Raw genomic sequence first — 21658 nt, forward strand, 5'->3', positions numbered from 1 at the left:
TCTGCGTTGCAGGTGATTGAATCATATTTTGCAAGGGGGACTTTCCTTCTATTCTTCTGATGCTCAAAGGTTGAAAATTATTCGCTGCTTCAACTGGTTTAGTTGCTAGTCCTATGAAATCTGATATGTATGGATGTGGGCTAAGTTCTCAAGATATGCAAAGGATTGTGGATTGCTCAGGGTTTAAAAAAGGGAATCTTCCTTTCAGATACTTGGGGTGCCTATCAGCACTAAGAAGTTGTCGACAGCTGATTGTGTGATGCTTGTGGAAAATATGGTGTGTAGGATTCGTGTTTGGAGTTCAAGGAACATCTCGTTTGCAGGGAGAAGGCAGTTGGTTAACTCTGTGTTGCTTAGTATATGTGTTTATTGGAGCCAAAATTTTTCTGCTGCCAAAAAAGATACTCAAGCAAGTTAATGCAATTTGTAGGTCCTTTTTATGGACTGGCACTTGTAACTCTTCAGCCTGGGTATGTAAATTTGGACGAGGTCTATAGGCCTAAGAGTAATGGGGAGTTGGGGTTTAGATCACTTATGCAGTAGACTATGGTGGGTAAACAGGCATGGAAGGGTAAGAGAATCAAGTGAGTTGATTCCGTTCGTTTCTTCTTGTTTGTTACAACAATTTAATCATTCCCTTTACTTCCTCCTTTCCCCCAAAGTCCTCTACTTCCATTCCATACCATCGGGACCCCAAGGATTCATTTACCCTATATCTCCACTACCCCATATCCATACCTTGATCCATTATTGATCACCATTTATACCACCACAACCACCACTCTAACGTTAAACCCATCACACCAGCCACCAAACCACCACCAGCCACCTTACCTCCATTATGACCACCACTAGAACCACCAAATCATCACATTCATGAAATTACCACACCACCACAACTACGAAACTACCAGACTATCACACAACTACCACCACCAAACCACCGGACCATAAATAAAAAAACCCACCACCACCAGACCACGAAGACACCAAACCTCCACACTACTAAACCACAAAACCACCAGACCATCAGGCTACCACCACGAAACAACCAGACTACCTTCATAAAACCACTACCACCACCACCACATAAAAAGACATAAATTCGGTTAAGAAACCACCAACAAACTACACAGCCAGGCCACCGCAAACGAAAAAAGAAAGACTAACAAATTAACATTATAATTATCTTTTTTAATATTTAATATGGCTTTAGATGGTCAGATTCATCCATGAAAATTTCAGATCTGAAGTTTATGGTCAAATTTGACCTTTAAAACCTCATATTGAGCTTTTATGGTGGTGAAGAAGGAAAGCGATAATGGAGGCGGGTGGCGAGAGGCGAGGCAGCAACAGGAGAGGCGGCAGCGGGAACAGGGGGAGCACAATAAAGGTGAGGTGGTGGCGGTGGTGGTTATCGGGAAAAAGGGAGAATATATATGGTGGAGCAATGGTGAGAGGGGAAAGAGATGTATTTTACCCAAATAACACTTTTAATCAAAGGGTTTAGCTTTTCATTTACTTTGTTTCCTTTTCTTAAACCACTTTACCTTCCTTCATAAACAAAACACCCTTTAGACTTAAAATATTGTTTGGTATATATTGTCATTTCTATTTCTTCCACCATAAAACCACCATAGCACCACCGGTTATCACCCTACCGCCCCTCACCATCCACTACTACGTCGTCGCTATCGCCCTTTACTCCCCCTCCTATCGCACCGCCGCCGCTCCTTTTCCCTATACCGTAGTGCCTCTCCCCTTCCCCTTCCCTTTCCACCATAAAACCACCAGGAAGGGGCGATGATGACGGCGGTGGGAGGGGAGGAGCAAAATCAAAGTTGAGTAAGGACGTTAAAAGAAGTTTGGTGATATATAATACAATAGAACAAAGTTGATATAAGTAACACAAGTCATTTTCTACATTACTATATATTTTTGGTTTCCTTCCATGTAAAACTCTCTCCAATAGCTTTGGGCAAATAAGGGAATATTAAATGGAGTAGAGCAAAGGAGATAAAAAAAAAACAATAAAGAATACTTTAAAATAAAGGATTAGTGAGAGAGTGGGTGAAGAGGAACAACAGCGACCTCCTCTCTTCTTCTTCTATCTCTCCTACTTTATCTCTCTCTTTTGATATTGTGTTAAAGGAGCAAGAAGAAGATATTACTACCAACAAAAAAACAAAAACCAAAAAAAAAAAAAAAGCTTTCTCTTTCTTTTCCCCCTCTCCATTTCTCAACTAGTCCACATAATTAATTTATTGTTAGTTTATATCTCTTTCCAGAAGGCGATCGAAGAGGGAGCACACTTAACTGCAAAGAGAACCACAAAGAGAAAGCATAACCCAAACAAAAAAGAAAAACTAAACAAAAATATATATAAAGAAGAGGTTGATACTTGATAGTTGATAGTTGATAGAGAGAGATTTTATTAATTTCTAGCTAAGGCTTAAGGTATTTTCAATTTGCAGAAGCTGTCTACAACCTCTTGCAATATTATTCTCAAAGGTAATTTTTTCTTACTGATATATATTCATATATATGTTATATTCTTATAAACTATAGCTTATAATTTTTTTGTGACTGATAACCCTATAGAATATATATATAGTCCCTCATTTTCCTGCTTATATGCTTGCTAACGAATTGATGGATGAATTTGATTATATGGTGTTTTGTAGAAAAAAGGTAGAGAAGAAGAAGAATTCATCAAGAACAAATATAGTTAGATGCTCAAAGTTGGTATGCTATTGTTGCAAAGAATGATGAAGAAAAGGGTTGTGATAATATGGGCATAGCGCAACCAGCACCACCAGTTTGCTCGTCATCATCAAACAAGAAAAAAAACACCACCATTATTTCTCGTCCAATAATTGGTAAATCCAACAATAATAATTCTACAAATTCTATGTCCCACGAATATCATCATCCACATAATCATCATCATCAACAACAACAACCAGCTAATATCTTCACCTTCTCGAATGGGTTTGATAGATCTGCTGGGTTAGCCCAACAGACGGACCAGGCAACTGCGGCAGAAGACACTGCTGGAGACTTACATCATCCAGTTGTGTACGAATCAGCCGGAATGTTATCAGAGATGTTCAACTTTGGACAAGGACCGGGGGTAGGGCCTACCCCCGGTCCCGAGTTATTAGACTACCGCCGGGCTGTTGCTGGGACTGGGATAGGCCCTGCTGACTGGTATGGACACAACCGGCAAGTTTCAAGAGATAATCAACATCATCATATGGAAGACCAAAATCAGCATCAACATCAGCAGCATCAGCAACATCATCAGATGGGTGGTAGTATAAGTGTACATGATTCAGCTGCAGCCATGCAGCTATTTCTGACAAATCCGCAACCAAGATCACCATCACCACCACCACCACCAGAAGCGGCACAACCAAACATACAGCCGGGTGGTGGAGGGGGTTTCCACTCCCTAGCTGCGGTTGGGGTGGTTCATCATCCATCATCAACTACTACTAATAATACTAGCAGTACTACAAATCATCATCCTAATTTTTGGAGTGCGCCCCATCATATAAATAATCCACCAGAATTAAGCGGGATTGTGGAAGGACAAGGGTTATCATTATCGTTATCATCATCTTTACAACACTTGGAAGCAGCAAAACAAGCAGAAGAAGAATTCAGAAACATTGGGGGTGGTGGACCAACTGGTGACACTCATATTATGTTCTTCAACCAACATCAAACTAATGCTACAGGAGTTGGTCCTTCTACATCAAACACTACTACATCTACCGGCAACCATTTTTTCAAGAACTTGGCTCCAAGTCCACATCACTTGCAACCCGTGGGCGCGTTTGGGGGTCCGAATAATGCTCAAAACCAAGTCCATATAGGGTACGGGTCAGCCGCAGCCTCGTCATCTTTGGGAGTAGTCAATGTGTTGAGGAATTCAAAATATGCTAAGCCTGCTCAAGACTTGCTTGAAGAGTTTTGTAGTGTTGGAAGAGGTCAGCTTAAAAAGCCTAAATTAGGGAGGCAGAATTCCTCAAACCAAAACCCAACCATGAGTGGTAGCGGTGGCGGTGGTGGTGGTGGTGGCGGTGCTGGATCTTCCTCGTCGACGAAAGATCCGCCACAATTATCACCTTCTGATAGGATAGAACATCAAAGAAGGAAGGTCAAACTCTTAGCAATGCTTGATGAGGCATGTCTTTCTTACCTTACCTTACTACTACTCATTTTGTTAATCATGGCACCCCTTTCTTCATTCCTCACACCAAGGGTCAAGACCAAATCTTATTATTCTAATTAATCCTCTACTTTTCCATACCAAACCAATTTTTTTTTTATTAAACCACCCAAAGAAAAATCAATTCTTATATTAATTTTTTTTCAAAAAAAAACTATAATTATCCGGCATGCTATACTTTGGGTTGAATCATGTAAACAAAAAGAGATTAATCTGGCCGGCAAAATTGTATTAATGTAATCGAGTATATAGGGATTATTCTCATTGAATCTTTTGGTATTAAAACAAAATCTTCCAAAATTTGGTACAAGTTTCTGGCAAAATAGTGTTATACTAAATAGTATAATTAATATAATAAGTTTGAGTTGACTTAACCAAAAATTTGATCTTTTATCCCTGATTGTAGGTCTACTCTAGGCACTTTGTTTAAGTTTAGTGTAGAAGACAAATTGAATACTATTGGCTAAAACTAAGAGTGAGTAGGCAGGCAAAGAAACACCAGAAGGATATTCTTTCTTCCTCAACTTCCTACCCTCCATTAACAATAATCATTTTGTCTTCATGTATCCCCAAAAGCTTTGGCCTTCCATTATTAATAATTTTTTAGTTCTCATCAACTTTTGGCTTCCCTTTAAGAGTGACATGCTAACTTCTATCTTTTTCCATCTATATTTTTTTAGGGTTTATACATAAATTATTCCCAAAAAAAAACAAAAAAACAATCTTATTTCACCCTTCCTATATAACACTAGTACTCCTAATCTTGATTAGAAGAATAATTAGTAGCTGATTAATTCATCATTACTATAGTGATTGTTTGAGTGCGGTACAGTTGAATTTTCTATTTTAGTAGATTTGTTTTATATTCAGATTCCTGTAATGATTCGGGTTATGAAAATAACAATTTAATTCTAGTTCTCATTTTCATATCATTGTCACAAATATTTTTTCATATAAATAGTAAGACAATAGAGATGCTTTTTTTTTCCTGAAATCTTATGTATACCTTCATATGTCATCTTACCCTATACCCACCAAATAAAATCAATAAAAATGATTGTGTGTCTTTTACTATTAAATTTTTGCACGAAATAATATAACATAAATAAATAAAAATAAAAGGCATCTTCTATCCTTAGTTAAGTAAGTAACTTTCCAAGGTAGTTGAGTAGTGAAAACAACTGAGTAACCTCCACAACAACTAACGTACACCCATGAAACTTGTGACTTATCAACCTCCAAAATCACCTTTTTAACTATAATCTCAATTTTAAATAATTTTTTTTTATTAATTATTTTTAGGTGGACAGAAGGTACAACCATTATTGTGAGCAAATGCAAATGGTAGTAAACTCATTCGACCTAGTAATGGGATATGGAGCAGCAATACCATACACAGCATTAGCTCAAAAGGCGATGTCGAGACATTTTAGGTGTCTAAAGGATGCCATTCAAGTGCAGCTGAAGCACAGCTGTGAAGTGCTAGGAGAAAAGGATCCAACGACGAGCTTAGGGATAACGAAAGGCGAAACGCCGAGGTTGAAGGTACTTGAGCAAAGTTTAAGACAACAAAGGGCGTTTCATCAAATGGGGATGATGGATCAAGAAGCTTGGCGCCCTCAACGTGGATTGCCTGAAAGATCTGTTAATGTACTAAGAGCTTGGCTCTTTGAACACTTTCTTCATCCGTATGTCTCTCTTTCTCTTAATTTTGAAGTACTCTTTTTTTACTATCTCTTAGCTTGCTTGTTCAGTTGTGCATGATGAATGATGGATGATGGATCCAAGGTTACTTTCTGTCTTTGTTGCATAAAAAATTGGTTCCATCAACCGGGAAAAAAGCTGAGATAAAGCTTATTCATCATCATCATGGTCATGTCTCTTTTTTCCTTTTTCTGTTTCTTCTTTTAGCACAGTTTTTCTTGTCAATTTACTACTACTTCACATACTATCATTTTTTTGGAATATAGTTTTACTGAAGATAAGAATTAAGAGCATGTTATATTTAAATTGATTTTGACTTATTCTTGCTTATCTCTACCTATTTTTATATCATATCATAATTTATCTAAACTTTTTTTTTTTTAAGAAAAAAAAAACTATAGCTAAGTATAATAATTATTGTACCTCATATTAATGTCATAGGTCATTTTATGATAAAATGTCAACTTCGTTTAGAAAATTTCACATATATTTGCCTAAATGAAATGGGAGCTAAATTGTAAGCTTAACTTAAAGTATTTGATATTATCATATCAATAGCCACATGAAGAGGTATATACGTATACACATGTTAATGTTGGTGAAATTTGTTTGTCTGTGATTAGTGGAAATAATCTTAAATACATGTTAGTTAATTAGCTCATGTTATGAGGTTTTTAAAGAGTGATTCTAAGAAAAGAGCTTGAAAATTGTGCATTTTGCAACATTTGTGACTCCCATGGTATCAACATGCATGATTGTCCAAAATGATAATTGTATCATTGCCTCTTTGGTAACGATTAGTTTTTGTTTTGTTTTTTTTATATGTGTACTAAAGCCATCTAGGTCTAATGTGTACAATGACGAGTTATAGTCTCTACCCTTGACTATCAGTTCCAATGTGATTTATGTCCTTGCTGAAAAAACAAATATACAAGTGGAGTACATTATTGTCCATTTAGTAGAAACTAGAAAGTAATAAATGTTGACGATAATGAAAATATGTGTAAATGTATAAGGAAATCTACATTCCAGTGCAAGGTAATTGAACTTTATCTCAAACTTGTGTTTTACTTTATAAATTCCATCAACAAAAGTGGTAATAGATGTTGATACAAATATATAATGAAAAATATATTTTGAGCGGCACGCACTAACATAACATTACCATGGACGTATATTGTTATCAAACTTTCTTCAGAAATTAGTTATAATTTTTTTTTCTTTAATACTCCTTCCGTTTCATATTAATTTACTCACTTCACTTTGGGGGATAACCAAGTAGAAAGTACACAACTATGAGAGAGAAACTGAAAAGGTGGAGAGAGAGACGAAAAAGTGAGAGAGAGAAACAAAAGAGTGGGTTAAAATATTAAAAAGTGAATGACATGGGTGGAAAAGATGAGAAAGTAGATGTGATATGTGACCAAATATAGAAAAAGCAACAGTGTGTAGATTAAAAAGAAACGCACTAAAAAGAAAAGTGTGTAGATTAAAAAGAAACGGAGGGAATATCGTTTAATATAGCATATAAAATAGACACTTTATAAAGTATTTATCATATATATGTCATAAAAGTAATTATTATGCTATCCTTATTTTTTTGTTCACTTCTGTTAGATAATGTAAATTAAATATTTGTTAATATTTATTTACTTACTTAGTTGTTAGTCAAAGATAGTATTGTTAAGTATCTTTGATTCCTAACAACTAAGTAAGTAAATAAATATTAAAATATTTAATTTACATTATCTAACAACTTCTTTAACTATCTCAAAAAGTTATTACCCTGACAGACATATTACTCTAGGTTTTCTAGTTTACTACTACTATATGATTATGCAATTATTCTTAGTGAGCTTTGGGTGCCAAGGAGCAAACAAATGACTTTTCCATATAAGGCACTTGTTATACTTTCGGATATTTTTCTAATTATATTAAGGATTATACTTTCATTGTTGTTATATTTACTATATATAATCAATAAAAAGAATAGCCAAGTATCCAATGTTAATAGAAGTACTAGTTTAGGGATTTATAACTATCTCGTGTGATATGGGTCAATCAATGTTATCAATGTATAAGCATTTCACATATTTGCGTTAAGTTAAATTTATTCATAGAACAAGTACCAGTGAATTTAATAGAAGTATTAATTTAGGGGATTTATGACTATTTCGTGTGACATAAGTCAATCAATGTTATTAATGTTTAGTTATTCCTTAATTTCTTCTTTTACTTTTAGCTTCTAATTATTTCTTAGGAACACTTATATCATTTTCCAAAGAAAATGTTGCGTACTTACATAACATTCTTAAAGGAGTATCAAGGATGTCTTGACCTAATGCTTAAGATTGAGTGTTGTGAACATTAGGTTACAGGTTCGAATCCCCCCTCTCTTTCTTTGTACTCCCTCCGTCTTTTTTTATTTGCTACATTTTGCCATTTAGGGGTGTTTCAATTTATTTGCTACATTTGCAAATATTTCCATATATAGTACATAGGTCCTACACTTTATTTACAAATTTGCCATCACTCCCTTCTTGATTTTGTAAATGTTTCCATATATAATACATAGGTCCCACAATTTACCTATTTGTTTTTTTGTTAATTCCATTTATGTCAATGGTCCCCACTCCCTCCTTGGTCTTTGTGAAAAAGTGCTTGTAGCAAATAAAAAAAGACGGAGGGAGTACTTTGTAAAGGAGTGGCTCTGTTAACATATTCCTACTAGAATTAAGGGAATTAATATTATTTGATAGTAATAGTATTATTAAGGGACAAGCATGTTTATTTAATATCATAACCGTTTGATTCTGTCACCACACAAAGAAACCCCAGCCCTTAAATCCGAGTATTGATTAATTAATGAATGTCATCAGTTTTATTAACATTAATTATATGCTCTTGTTTCTCCTTTATCAATGACAACAAACTTCCAAGAAATAATGACAAGAGAAAAGCCAATGTTTTTCATCAACCGTTATACAACAATCATGCTTTTCTTCTCAGACGACATCAAATAAAAATCAAGATATGACAAATATTCAAGTGGGCAATGATACAGTTGTCCTGTATACATTTTCATGACCTTTCTCTCTCTCTTAGATTCTCACGCCCCATTAAGAGGACAGACAAACCTAACACAAACTCACTGCATTCTACAGTACATATATAATAATATCATTTTACATTTATTAATGTGCATTGCATATAAATGTGTTAATATAGTATTAGCATTATATCGTTACACCAAAAATGAAATATTTAGCAATACTACATCATAGAAAAGGATGTTGTTTTCTGATCGATCACTTTTCTCAGGTATCCAAGCGACGCTGATAAGCATCTGTTAGCTCGTCAGACTGGTTTATCAAGAAATCAGGTACGTACCACTGTACCAGTACCACCTTTCTTTCTCTCTCTATCTTTAGCTTTTATGCATTTACTACGTACATTACACATATAATATATGTTCACTTCGTCTCATATTATGATGCTCACTTCGAGTAGTATAGAGTATATAGTATAGAGCAGCAGGTGATAACATAGTGATATTGACACCACCTCCGGTTGTAGAAATCTGGGATCGAGTCTTACCCCTTACAAGAAGGGATTCTCAATTCCCCCTCTTTGCAAGGAAATTCATCTTACTTTAAAAAAAATACATACTATATAGTATGTAGTATAGGTAAGGTTAACACAATTATTCTCAACACTTGTACAAATAAATTATAAAAGGGAGAAAAAGAAGCCGAGTAATTAAATTCCGAGTATAGGAAAGAAAATTTCATATATACGAGGGAGGTAAAAATGTTAGTAAGAGCACCTATAATGGCAAGCTACAACTACTTGTAGCTTTGTGTGCCACATCAGATTTCCAAACTACAATATTCCTAAGCTACAACCTTTTCCATTGAAAAACTACAACCACTTGTAGTTTTTCTAGGTCCCACATGTTATCACCATACAACAATTTTTAATGTGAAAGAGTAAAGTGAAAGTGGGGCCCAAAAAAAATTGACAAAGCAAGTAGCTTTGTGGAGCTACTTGGCTTCACAAAGCAACAAGCTTGTTTTCTCTCCAACAATAGAGCTAGTAGCTCTAACTTTTGGAAAATTGCAAGCTAGGACCTAAGAGCAACCATTGGAGTTGCTCTAATAAGACTACTCTATAAGAGTGCATGGGAGATTAACCTATATAGATTTTAGTAGACTGTAAAAAATTTAGTACCTTTGTTTTTTAACTGATCAATGTCATCAAACTGTGATTGTGAACCGCCTAAAAAGTTAATCCATGATAGTAAATTAGTAATAGAATATTAGAATTGAAGTCGGTTTACTTTTTTGACTTAAATTTCAGTGATTAGGGTACACACACTATCTAGCTAGGATTGTATGATAATGAAAGCAGATGTAAGTACGGAAAAAGAGGGTATCGAAGAAAGTTTACAGCAGAGAGCTTTCAGTAGTCTCTTTGTCTTTCTCAGTGTGTCTTATTATTATATCTTACTGCTATATTATCATACTTCTAATATAGAAGTATGATAATAATGCTGACCACATATGATAAAGTAACAGCACAAATGTACTGTAATAGTATAATTGCTGTAGAAAACAGTAAAAATTTGTTAATTAGAACAAAGTACTATCAATTGGGAATCTGCCCAGCCGGCTGTTTGTTTGTAGAAATAGAGAGGTAGGATAGGAGTAACAAATCCAAACTTAGGTTTATTATCCTTTGTTTCTGTGTGAGGATAATGATATTCCCTTGATATGGATTATGGAGATAGGAATAAAAACCCATGTAACAGTTAAAGAAATGAGACAGTTTGCAAGCTACTGACTACTGAGGAGTCTCATTTAAGATTTCTCTCGCTCAAAGCTCGATGAAACTTGGTCAAAACTTGAGTAAAGTGAGCTTGAATCGAGATGTAAGCGGCTAGAGTCAAATTACCCCAACACTGCTCAACTCCAAACGATACTACTCTAGCTAAATTATGGACAACAGTAATTCTATCTTATTTATATACGTATTAGGAGGTTCATATAAGGGGAAGGTATAGTTAAGGAGAAAGGGCGAATAAATATTTTTTGTAATGAAAAAACAAGGGTAGGATCAATTTCCAGTAAATTTGCTAGCTTATATTTTCAACTTGTTAGTTGTTGCCAATACCCAACAAACAGGATATGCGTTATAGAATCCTTATTCTCCTATCAACTCTCTATCCTTATGCACTTTTAAATTTTCATAATTTTCATTCCACATGGCCTAATATGAACACGCTTTAACAATAAAATAGTCTATATACATGTGTCATCATCTTCGTCGCAATTGTTTAATTTGGAGGATATCAAAAATTTATTGTAAATACATAATGTTGTGCTATAGTCTTATAGAACTACTATCCTAGGGAATCTTTAAGGAAGAACAACAGGCATACAACTATCAAATGAGTCGAATGTATTGATTATACTAAATAAATATAATCGTAAATTAGCTAATTCTTTTATCAACATATACTTTGTGAAGGTTAATACACTAAAATGTATGAATTTTTTTTTAAAAAAAAATGTTTAGAAATGTCGAAAGACTCTATTCATTTGAATTGAATTGAATTGAACTGAGCCAAATATTTGTTACACTAATAGTTCTTAACCAACCAACTATTCCACAAACTTAAGATGTAGCTTAGAAGTTGTATGTTGGTTAAAGCTCCCTAACCCACTTGAGAAGTCTAGGATTCGGCCAAATTTTATTAATTGACTCTTTCCAAACGGTGTAATCCGTTAATTTCATGATAGAGGTGGTATAAGATTATAAATTATTCAATTAAGAATACTTTAAAAATCAAGAAACATATAATTTAACTGAACTTATCAAATTGCCTTGATGTATTCTCCATTAAATAATGAAATGGTGATAAGAGCAAATAAAATTGTTGGATTATAAAACTCTCAAAAAAAAAAATTCATATAACAATTGTTACTTTTTCTACTACTTCCCTAATAGGTCATTGTCTTCAACAATCCGAAATCGAATAAGACAATCTATAAAAAGAATATATAAAAAAATGTTTTTAACAAAAAAAACGGTGTCACGTGACACTCTACTCAAACTTATAATATTGTAATACACATGTTTATGATCTCATTAAAAAAATATTAACAATGTGTAACTACTAAGAATCAAATACATGACTTTCGAAATGAAATTTGAGAGTTTAACCACCAATACACTATGATTCCAATGTTTAATGTTTCATAAAAAAACATAATAAAGTCTCATAATTATATGTAAGTAAGAATACCTAGACAAAGCCTTATGATCTCTAACACTTTTATTAGGGTAATACCATTCTCTTACCCAAACTCTATTGACATTATTATTTTTATCCTCAAATCCTTGGAAGTTTTTTCTAAAATAATTTATCATGGCATAACGTCCATTTTTCAATTTTTCACTAAAAAGAAAATTACTGAAAGCTAATAAAATCAATTATAAAACTTATGAATAATATATTTGATAATTGTAACTGCTTGTGGCATCGTCTGGGCCAAAAATACTGATTTTGTTTTTAAAGATTAAATGAGTAGTACATTCAACGTGGTTCATAAAATGGCTAATCACATGACTACATGAGAAGGATATTGAAGAAGAGGGTGTAGCCTTGTAGAAATAGCAATTTATGCACGCGATGCGTGCCTCACTTTTTTAAAACATAATTTATATATTTTTTGGGCATAAATAAAGGTAAAATTTGAACATTAGACATGTTTTTGGGCTAACTAATTTTGTTGATTAAATTTATATCACTTAATCAAACCTGTCTTTTATTATTCAGTTTATTTATACTTTCTTTAATGTTTTTAAACTTAAAACTGATGAGCGATAAAAGAATATTATGCAGATTTATTAAGGATTTCTTATATTTTTATCAACAAAGTATTTTACTTTAATTAAATTATTTCACTTTGTTAATTGATTGTATTTTTCTCTTTGATTTACTACTTGACTGTGTATTTATTGAGAAAATATGTGATTCATATAATTTTCTTTGTTAATCTTTTGATGCTATATTTGAGTTTGATTTTCTTTTCTCTTTTTTTGGTAGAGTGGTTGATTTACTAAGGGGCAATTAAGTAAATTTATTGGGGGACACCATAGCTTCCCCCTTCCCTTATATAATAGAGCTAACGGAAGCGATAAAAGCATATAAAAGATCGAGCTCATAAGTGCAGGGAGTAGATGGGGGTGTGTAAAGAGGCATGTTGCATAGGGTCTCAGAATTATAAGGACCCTAAAATATCTTATTTTCCACCTTTAATAAATTTCCCGAAGATCAATCTTTTCATTTTAAACTTTTCATCTTTAACTAGTTTTTTTTTGTCCGGACGATGCCTCGAGTCAGTTACAACAAACAAATATGTTATTATTTTCTAATTTCATAATTTATTTTGCTACTTTTCGTATTTTCCGTCCATTAAATAATTGAAAAATTCATGTCATGACGTGGTAAGTAAAAAAAAAATGAAAGGTTTGATTTGAAAATAATATCTTAAAAGGAATTATGGTAAGAGAATATGACATCAATATTCTCTTGTAAGTTATGTAATAAGAGTGTTAGAGATGTATATACTAGTTTAAGTCTTTTTAGTTAATTATAATTATTACAAGACTTCATCATAAATTATTTGAAATGTTAGACAACAAAATCATAGTGTATTGATGGTTAAGCTCTTACTTTTCATTTCAAAGGTCACGTGTTGGATAACTTACACAGTTACACTTACACATTTTTAAAAAAAATGAGTACACATAGACAAAAAACATTTGCATTAGAAATTTGAGGAGCGCATCACGTGGCACAAGGCTTTCTTTCGCACACCTTTTAATATATTTGTATAGATATCTCAATCTTCCATTTTTATTTTTTTATAATTTGAGGGCCTAATTTTCATGTTAAAATAGAAGCTCGAAATTTTCAGAAAGCTCCTATATATAAGTGTTCGGAAATTGTGAAAACATGTAATCTTAAATGTTACATATTATCATCCCTTCTTCAATAAAGTACTGGATTCCAAGATTTTAAGATCTTATCTCAAACCCAAAGTTGCATAATATTTGAATACAGCTTTTTTCAACTAGCTAAGAATTAAGATAGAGAATCGAAAGAGCAAATTCGTTAAAAGCATATTCTTGGAACATTGCATGTATGTGCGTGACAAGCACCCTTATACATGCTGTGTCATTGCCCATTATTGGTCATTGCCTTGCCTCTTATTTTATAAATAATGCTGATTTCTTCTTCTCTTACAATTACTTTGGGTGGGAAGTGATTAGCTGGGAAACTACTAGTTTAGTTAGGTATTCACCCCCCCGAACACCTCACTTCCAATTTTAGCACTTATGAACCAGAAAGTATGAGACTCTTTATGTTCTTTTTTTCTTTTTATTGTATTTTCACATATTTTTATGTAATTATAGCCATTAATACTTTTACTTTTAAATAACGTAAAGTCGATAATTTAAATATACACATTATAAGAATCTAACAAAATCTCATTTTATAATGTGTTTTTGTTATATGTGTGTAATACTTTGTGGTCATATTCTAGCTCATTAATCAATATATTCCATTCAAGAAGGAAAATTGAAGACTTGATGTAATTTTGTAAAAAAATATATTCTATTAGTATAATTATTTATTACTATCTAACAGACGAATTTTTCGTATGCCATCATAAATCCTCAATATTTATCACTGAAAACTAACATTAAGCTGAAAATTAAAAATCGACCTTTTTGTTCATTTTGCAGATTTTTGCTCATTTTATGTTTTTGCTCATTTTTAAAAACTTTTGTTCATTTTACCAAACTTTCACTCATTTCACGAAGTTTTTGCTCATTTTACAAACTTTGGTTCATTTTATGTTTTTTGCTCATTATATTTTCGCCCATTTTAAGAAACTTTTGCTCATTTTACAAATTTTTGCTCATTTTATGTTTTTTTTGCTAATTATATATATTTTCTCATTTTAAGAAATTTTTACTCATTTTATCGTTTTGCTCATTTTCAGAGACTTTTTACTCATTTTATATTGCAGTTTTCAGCATATATAAGGAGTGGTTTTCACGTCTATTCATATAAATAAAATTAATATGTTTTGAAACTTGAGTTATCAATGTCATCTGTTGATATAGAATATTCCTCTTAGCAAATTATAACCTATATCAATGTGAATCCCAAAACGCAAAGAGCATACACATAAAAGATTTATATACAAAGAATATAATAATATTTTTAAAAGAGAGTGAGTATTATCTGAAACAAAAACAATAACGCCAACGTGCCCAAGGATAATAAATCCTTGTTGAGAGAAAAATTAGAAAATAGATGTATATTTCTTTCAAGTACGAAGATCGGAGGGAAATAATTTTATCCAAAATAAAACATAAAGAAAATAAAACTGCTTGCATGTATATGTAGACATTTGGGTATTACATACTCCTTCCACCCAAATTAATTGTCATTGTTTTTTTGATTGTCCAATATATATGTCATATATTCTTTTTGGCTATTATTTTCTCTACTTTCACTTTTCTAAAAATTTGTGTCCAAATGGTTTGTGAGAATTAATAAAAATAAAATTTTTACAAAGAGGTACAAGGAAAAAGTTAAGAAAAACACCTAATGAATTAAGAAGGATAAATTGATTTAGTGTAGGCTCAGTACCAATAATAAAATCTAGCATTTAGAATAATGGTAGTAGGTTTCTTATTCTTTCATATGATTATCATTAATAAATACTCCCTCCGTCCCATAATATAGTGCCTACTTCATTTTTGGTGGGTCAAAGTTTAAAATCTTTGACCGAACATTCTCATTTGTATGTATAAAAAAACATATTCATGTGGGATCTTATTGGATTCGTCTAAATGTATAGTTTCATAATATCAACTTTTTATATTTTTTATTAATACGAAATTGAAGATATTAAAGGTCAAAGTTACATCTTAAAGATTGTGTAAAAAAGAAACAAGCACTATATTTTGGGACGGAGGGAGACAGGAGTAATAATAAACCTCAATACGTAGGCGGTAGCAACTAGCACCCACCAATTAACATGGCCCGTTTCCGGCTACGTACTACAAAACGCGAGTAATTATGATATTGATACAAGTTAGATTGGAAGGATTCTCAATATGAATATATAAAAGGCAAGTGTAATATTTATTTTGTCCTTAGTAGTCTAATTATTGCCTAGAAAGACAAGAGAAGGCTAGTCCTCTAAATTACAGGTATCCCACAAGTCTTGTAGCCCTACTTGAAGAAGGATACCATGGAAGTTATAGGTGATGCGTCCAATTTATTGTCAGTTGTATGAGAAGCCAATTAAAAGGAAGGACATAAAAAGAAAGAAAGACAGAAATCTGCGCGATTATGACGCTTTTGCTGTTCAGTACGTTCTTATCACAAATGACAGCAGCAGCCAGCGCCCAGCAGTAGTAACATAAAATCATCATAACTCTCTTTCATCCCATTTTTGTTTTTCGTTTCTACCATAAGTTTGGCAGCCAATCTTACAATAAAGTCATTAAAATTCATCCCTAACAATAACAATTAAGGATTACCAAGCTGTATCTCGAGTTGTTGGTAGGAGTTTCACCTTAAGATCGTCGTTCAATTTTTACTATGATACTCCGATGAGTATTTCATCTGTTATATATCAGGTCTCGTTCTTTTAGACTGAGATAAACTGAATTGTAGAGATAATTAAACTGAATTAAAAAAAAGTCCCAAATAATAGGACTTTAATCTTACTTTAAAGAATATGGCCTACAATCTGGAGTGAATTTCGTCTAGCAAAATTTTACTTCTTACAAAGTTACAATACAAGAAAAGTAATCATATAAGTCACAGTAAATCAATGAGTTTCGCCTATGCGCATACAAAAATTTGGCTTCCTTTGCTTTCACTGTAAATGTTTTTTGTTTGGCTGTAAGTTGTGTGTGTTGAGGAAAGGATAACATGCATGCATAGGTCATTAGGTCCTGGAAGAGGGTGGTCCTCTATGCCCTATAGAAAGTAGGGCCTTTTACTATAATTGTATCCACTACTACTATTCACCCTTCACTTTCATTAAATTGAATGCCCTCAAACTACAATTCAGTATGGTCAATTCTCAAATCATCAGTACTGCCAGTGCCACTTATTCAGTGTCTCCTTTTAAATTATTGAACCGCGTATTTAATTCTTCTATGAAATTAATTCTTACAAATCTTAAGTTGGTATACTTCCAATCAACTACCTCTGGTGTATATATATACTTACTCTATTCTTTTTCTATTGCAATAAGTAGGGTTTTAGATTATTCATCCACCATCCTTTTACTATATATTGTGATTTGTGATTATCCATCCACCAAACCTTATTTTGTTAATAGTTTTTAGCCCCGGGTGTGGCCGGGGTGTTAACAAGCTGAACCGAGAACGAGCCTGGGGTTGCTCGGCTTGGCTCGGCTCGTTACACTTTTACTCGAACTCGAACTGAGTCTCGAGCTTTTTTGAGCTTAAATTTTCTAGTTCAATTTATCTTAAAACTCAATTTGAGTTATAAAATTATCTTATATATTTAATAAATAGGTTTAAACTACTTAATTACTTTGAGTTTTCACAAGTGTTATGTATAATTTAAGTATAACTTTTCATTTATTTTGTATAATATGAAAAATAATGTAGCTAAAATGTATTTCGAGCTTGCTCACGAACTTTTTGAATTGAACTTTGTTATGCCCGGCTCTAAAAAAGTTCGAGCCGAGCTCATAATTTGCGAGCCATGCAGGCTCATTAACACCCTTTGTCTCGAGTTATGCTCTAGGCAATTACAATTTCCATGTATACATATTTTATTTTAAAATTATAAGACCCAATATTACTTGATTTAATGGTTAAAACTTTAGTATATATGCTCAATCAAAGTCATGGGATCAAATCTTATATCATGCATTTTCTATTTTTTTTTTTTTTTTGTATATGGAGTACATAAAGCAAACACTATAAGAGATAGTGCCACATGGCACATTTCTTGTTTAGGTATACCTTTTAATAAATTAGTATCGATTAGAGCTCTCAAAAAATGACCTAATATGAGAATCCGACTCGAACCTGTAGTGACCTGTAACTGACTTGCACCTGAAATTTTGGTAAGACAGGTCACCTATAACCTGACCTTTACTCAACCTGATAATAATTGATACATGATCTTGATCCAATAATTTATGATCTGAACCGACACCCGTCCAAAAAAGGCCGATAACTGAAGAGATCCGACCAGACAATGACCTAAACCCGATTCCACACCTAACTTGATTAGGACCTGAAAGCGATTATAACTCGAGGCAACCTATTATTATCCTAACCTGTTGTAACCCGTTACGTGATTTACAAACATGTTGCAACCCGATCAAGGTTTTATTCAAGTTGTTGTTATATGTTGCCCTATTTTATCCGACTTGTCGATTGTTGATAACTCGACTTGTCATTAACTTCATCACATAGTAATAACATATATCGTAAGCTAACACTACTATAAATGGTATATGACTAGATGAACTATTCCAGCATCGATCTTTGATTATATATTAAATAATCATATGAATTTGAAGAAGTGCCACACAAGCTTTATGACCCGTTTCATACTCAAAGCGAGCCAAAACCAAGTATGGCACAACCAATTATAAAACAACCCGATAACTACCGACCTGAACTTGACTCAAACTTGACCTATAACGCTATTGTTAGAACTGTTAAGTATTCAACCCACACATGACTTGAACCTGAAAGCACCCGTTAAACCTGCAATAAACCCGATCCGACACCACATGACCACGAAAGATGACATGTTGTGTATTGATTAACCGCGTTGAACCCGACCAGACCTCAAAGAAGAAACAAACCGAGGCTGACCTGATCGAATTACCGTCGTTCTCGACCTGCACCCGACCTGTTTGATTTATTGACCTGACACGATCTGATCGAACATGACCTGAAACCTAAGATGACCTAACCAGAATCTGCCTCGAGTAACTGAATTGACCGCTCTAGTATAGATTTAATATTGGTTGTAGCTTTTTATGTCCTTGAGCCACAACTTGATTGTTAATATATAGATTGCCCATAGTATATATGAAGGAAGATAATGTATGTAGCTCTTAGGAATACATATAAGAAGTTAAAGATGAAAATATCATGTAATAAATAAATATTAGTTACATTAATTGACATGTAATTATATCCTAAATTAATAAAACTATTGGAAATACTTTTAATGATTTTATGTGTAGCCTTTACCTGATCGGTGCATGTATCAAAATCATGAAAATAGAGTAATAGGCTACATTTGAGTCTCGCGTATACGGCTATAAAGTCAATCTTTGCGCTCAATTTTAGCACATTACTTGTTCTTTTAATGTCTAATGAATGCAACACATGTTTTTTTTTTTTTTTTTTTATTTTGAGAGGATGAATGCAACACATGTTGTTCTGAGTAAATTTGTCACTAGCTTTTTATACTAGGGTTTTGGATATATTTATGGCAAAAAATGGTAGTAATGAATTAGAATGAATTAATTAATGGCAAAAAAATGGTTGTAATGAAGTACTCCATATTGAAACAGGTATCAAACTGGTTCATAAATGCAAGAGTGAGGTTGTGGAAACCCATGATTGAAGAGATGTACCAACAAGAGGCCAAAGAAAGAGAAGAAGAGAGAGAAAGAGAAAGAGAAAGAGAAGGAAACCAAACGAGTAGCAGCACCAGCAACAGCTTTGCAACACAACAGCAACAGCAACAGCAACAACAACAACAACAACAACAACAACAAGCAGCAAGTGCACAGAACCCAATATCTTCTGCTGTTGCTGTTACTGTTGCTGCATCAACCTCTGTGTTATCAGAAGGCAAAAGATCCGCTGATACAATGACACCACCACTCGTGGGCCCACCACCTGACCGTGACACTTCAATCCTTGAATTCAATAGACAACACCACCATCAGCACCACCACCCGCCACCGCCTCACTCAGTCACCGTCCCGCCTAGTGGGTCCCAGGATTTCTTAGATGACACGTGTCACTTTAGCCCTGACAATGTGGGCCCCACCACTATGATAAGGTTTGGAACTACAACTGGTGACGTGTCACTTACTTTAGGGCTCCGTCATGCCGGGAATGCCCCGGAAAAAGGTGCTGCTTTTTCTGTTAGGGACTTTGGGAGCTGCTAATTTTATGTATCTTCATTTTTATACTATTCTTTTTATGTTCTTTTTGTTAACAACAAAAAAATATATGCGGGAAAGACGTACGAATTTGAAAAATAATATGTCTTCCTAGCTTAAAAGAAAAGGAAAAGGGGAAGTGAAAAAGGATATAAACCCTGGTGTGAGGGACGTAGCTAAGTTAGCTAGCTAGCTAGGTTGGTCCATGATTTTTTTTTTTAAAAGAATTGTTGAAAATTGTATAGTAGAAGATCAAGCTATTTTGTTCATTTTGTTTTCCTTATTTGTTATTGGGGGGTGCTAGTTAATTATGTATTGATTTTGCTACTGATCAATAAGCAGAAACATAGTAAGAGAAAGGAGGAAGAGGGCCAAGAAGTGATGAGTAGTATAACAATATATCATGATTTGGCTAGCTACTTATATAATTTATAATTAATGGCATATGATATGAAGTTTTATGTTGTTGACATAAAAAAAGGGCTTTTATATTTATCTTTTATTTAGTTAAAAAATTAACAATCAAGTTATAGGGGCCTAGTTATATATGTTAGAAATTTAGAATGATTCAAATGGGAGCGGTTATATATAAATGAATGATTGGAATGATGGATTGGCAGCCCTAATGTTTGAGAAAATGAGTAGAATAACTGTGTGACATCTAATTAATTATAATTAATGGTCACGTTACATTGTGCACTAGTAGAAAAACGTAGATTTGCGTCTCCTGAATTGCGTCTCCTGAATTGCGTCGTACAACAGGTAAACCGGCACGGAAGTGTAGTGGTGCATCATTTGCGTCGGACACCCATGGGGTCCAATGCAAATCATGCTTATATGCGTTGGATATACCGTGCATTCGACGGCAAAAATTAAAGGCGAATGCGTTCGAGGTTCATGTGCGTCAACTCGAATTAATGTTCGATGCAAATAATTAAAGCCAGTTAGTATAAAATAAACAAAGCATTTGCGTTGAAGGTAATTTATATGCGATGAAAATCATTGTATCCTACTATTTGTGTCGGATCTAATAAACTCATTCAACGCAAACGAGTTTCAGGCCCGCTTATTTTGAAAAGATTTGCTACAGACCTTATAAGCCCATCCGACGCAAATGGTTTCAAGCTCACTTGCCCTTTTTATTTCCAACCCTAACAACACATCTCTTCCTCTTTCTTCCTTCATTCGTCGTCGTCACTCCTCTCTATCTTTTGATAAGAGGATTTTAGTGTGTCGTTAAGGCACTAAGAACCGCTTTCCAAACAATATTTATAAGTCCTAACAAGCAATTACTAAGAGAATAATAAGGGCAAGTCAAGGGTCGATCCACAGGGAAAATGGGATTGATTAAAGTCTATCAAGTCCAGACTACTGATGAGTGAGAATTTAGTCTCACTCATATCAATATTTTGGCAAGATTTACATGATAATTTTGAATCCA

The 21658-nt window shown here is 33.6% G+C and overlaps 1 protein-coding gene across 1 annotated transcript; it reads left to right on the top strand.

Moving 5' to 3' along the window:
• Positions 1 to 1895: 1895 nt before the first annotated feature.
• Positions 1896 to 20486, top strand: LOC104895979 (BEL1-like homeodomain protein 4). Its single transcript, XM_010682635.4, has 5 exons — positions 1896 to 2511; positions 2685 to 4192; positions 5540 to 5925; positions 9263 to 9323; positions 19618 to 20486. Exons 2-5 carry the CDS (start codon positions 2792 to 2794, stop codon positions 20221 to 20223), a joined length of 2454 nt encoding a protein of 817 aa, XP_010680937.2. The 5' UTR covers positions 1896 to 2511; positions 2685 to 2791; the 3' UTR covers positions 20224 to 20486.
• Positions 20487 to 21658: the final 1172 nt, after the last annotated feature.

Source organism: Beta vulgaris, chromosome 6, assembly GCF_026745355.1.
Source record: "Beta vulgaris subsp. vulgaris cultivar EL10 chromosome 6, EL10.2, whole genome shotgun sequence".
NCBI classification, from domain to species: domain Eukaryota; kingdom Viridiplantae; phylum Streptophyta; class Magnoliopsida; order Caryophyllales; family Amaranthaceae; genus Beta; species Beta vulgaris.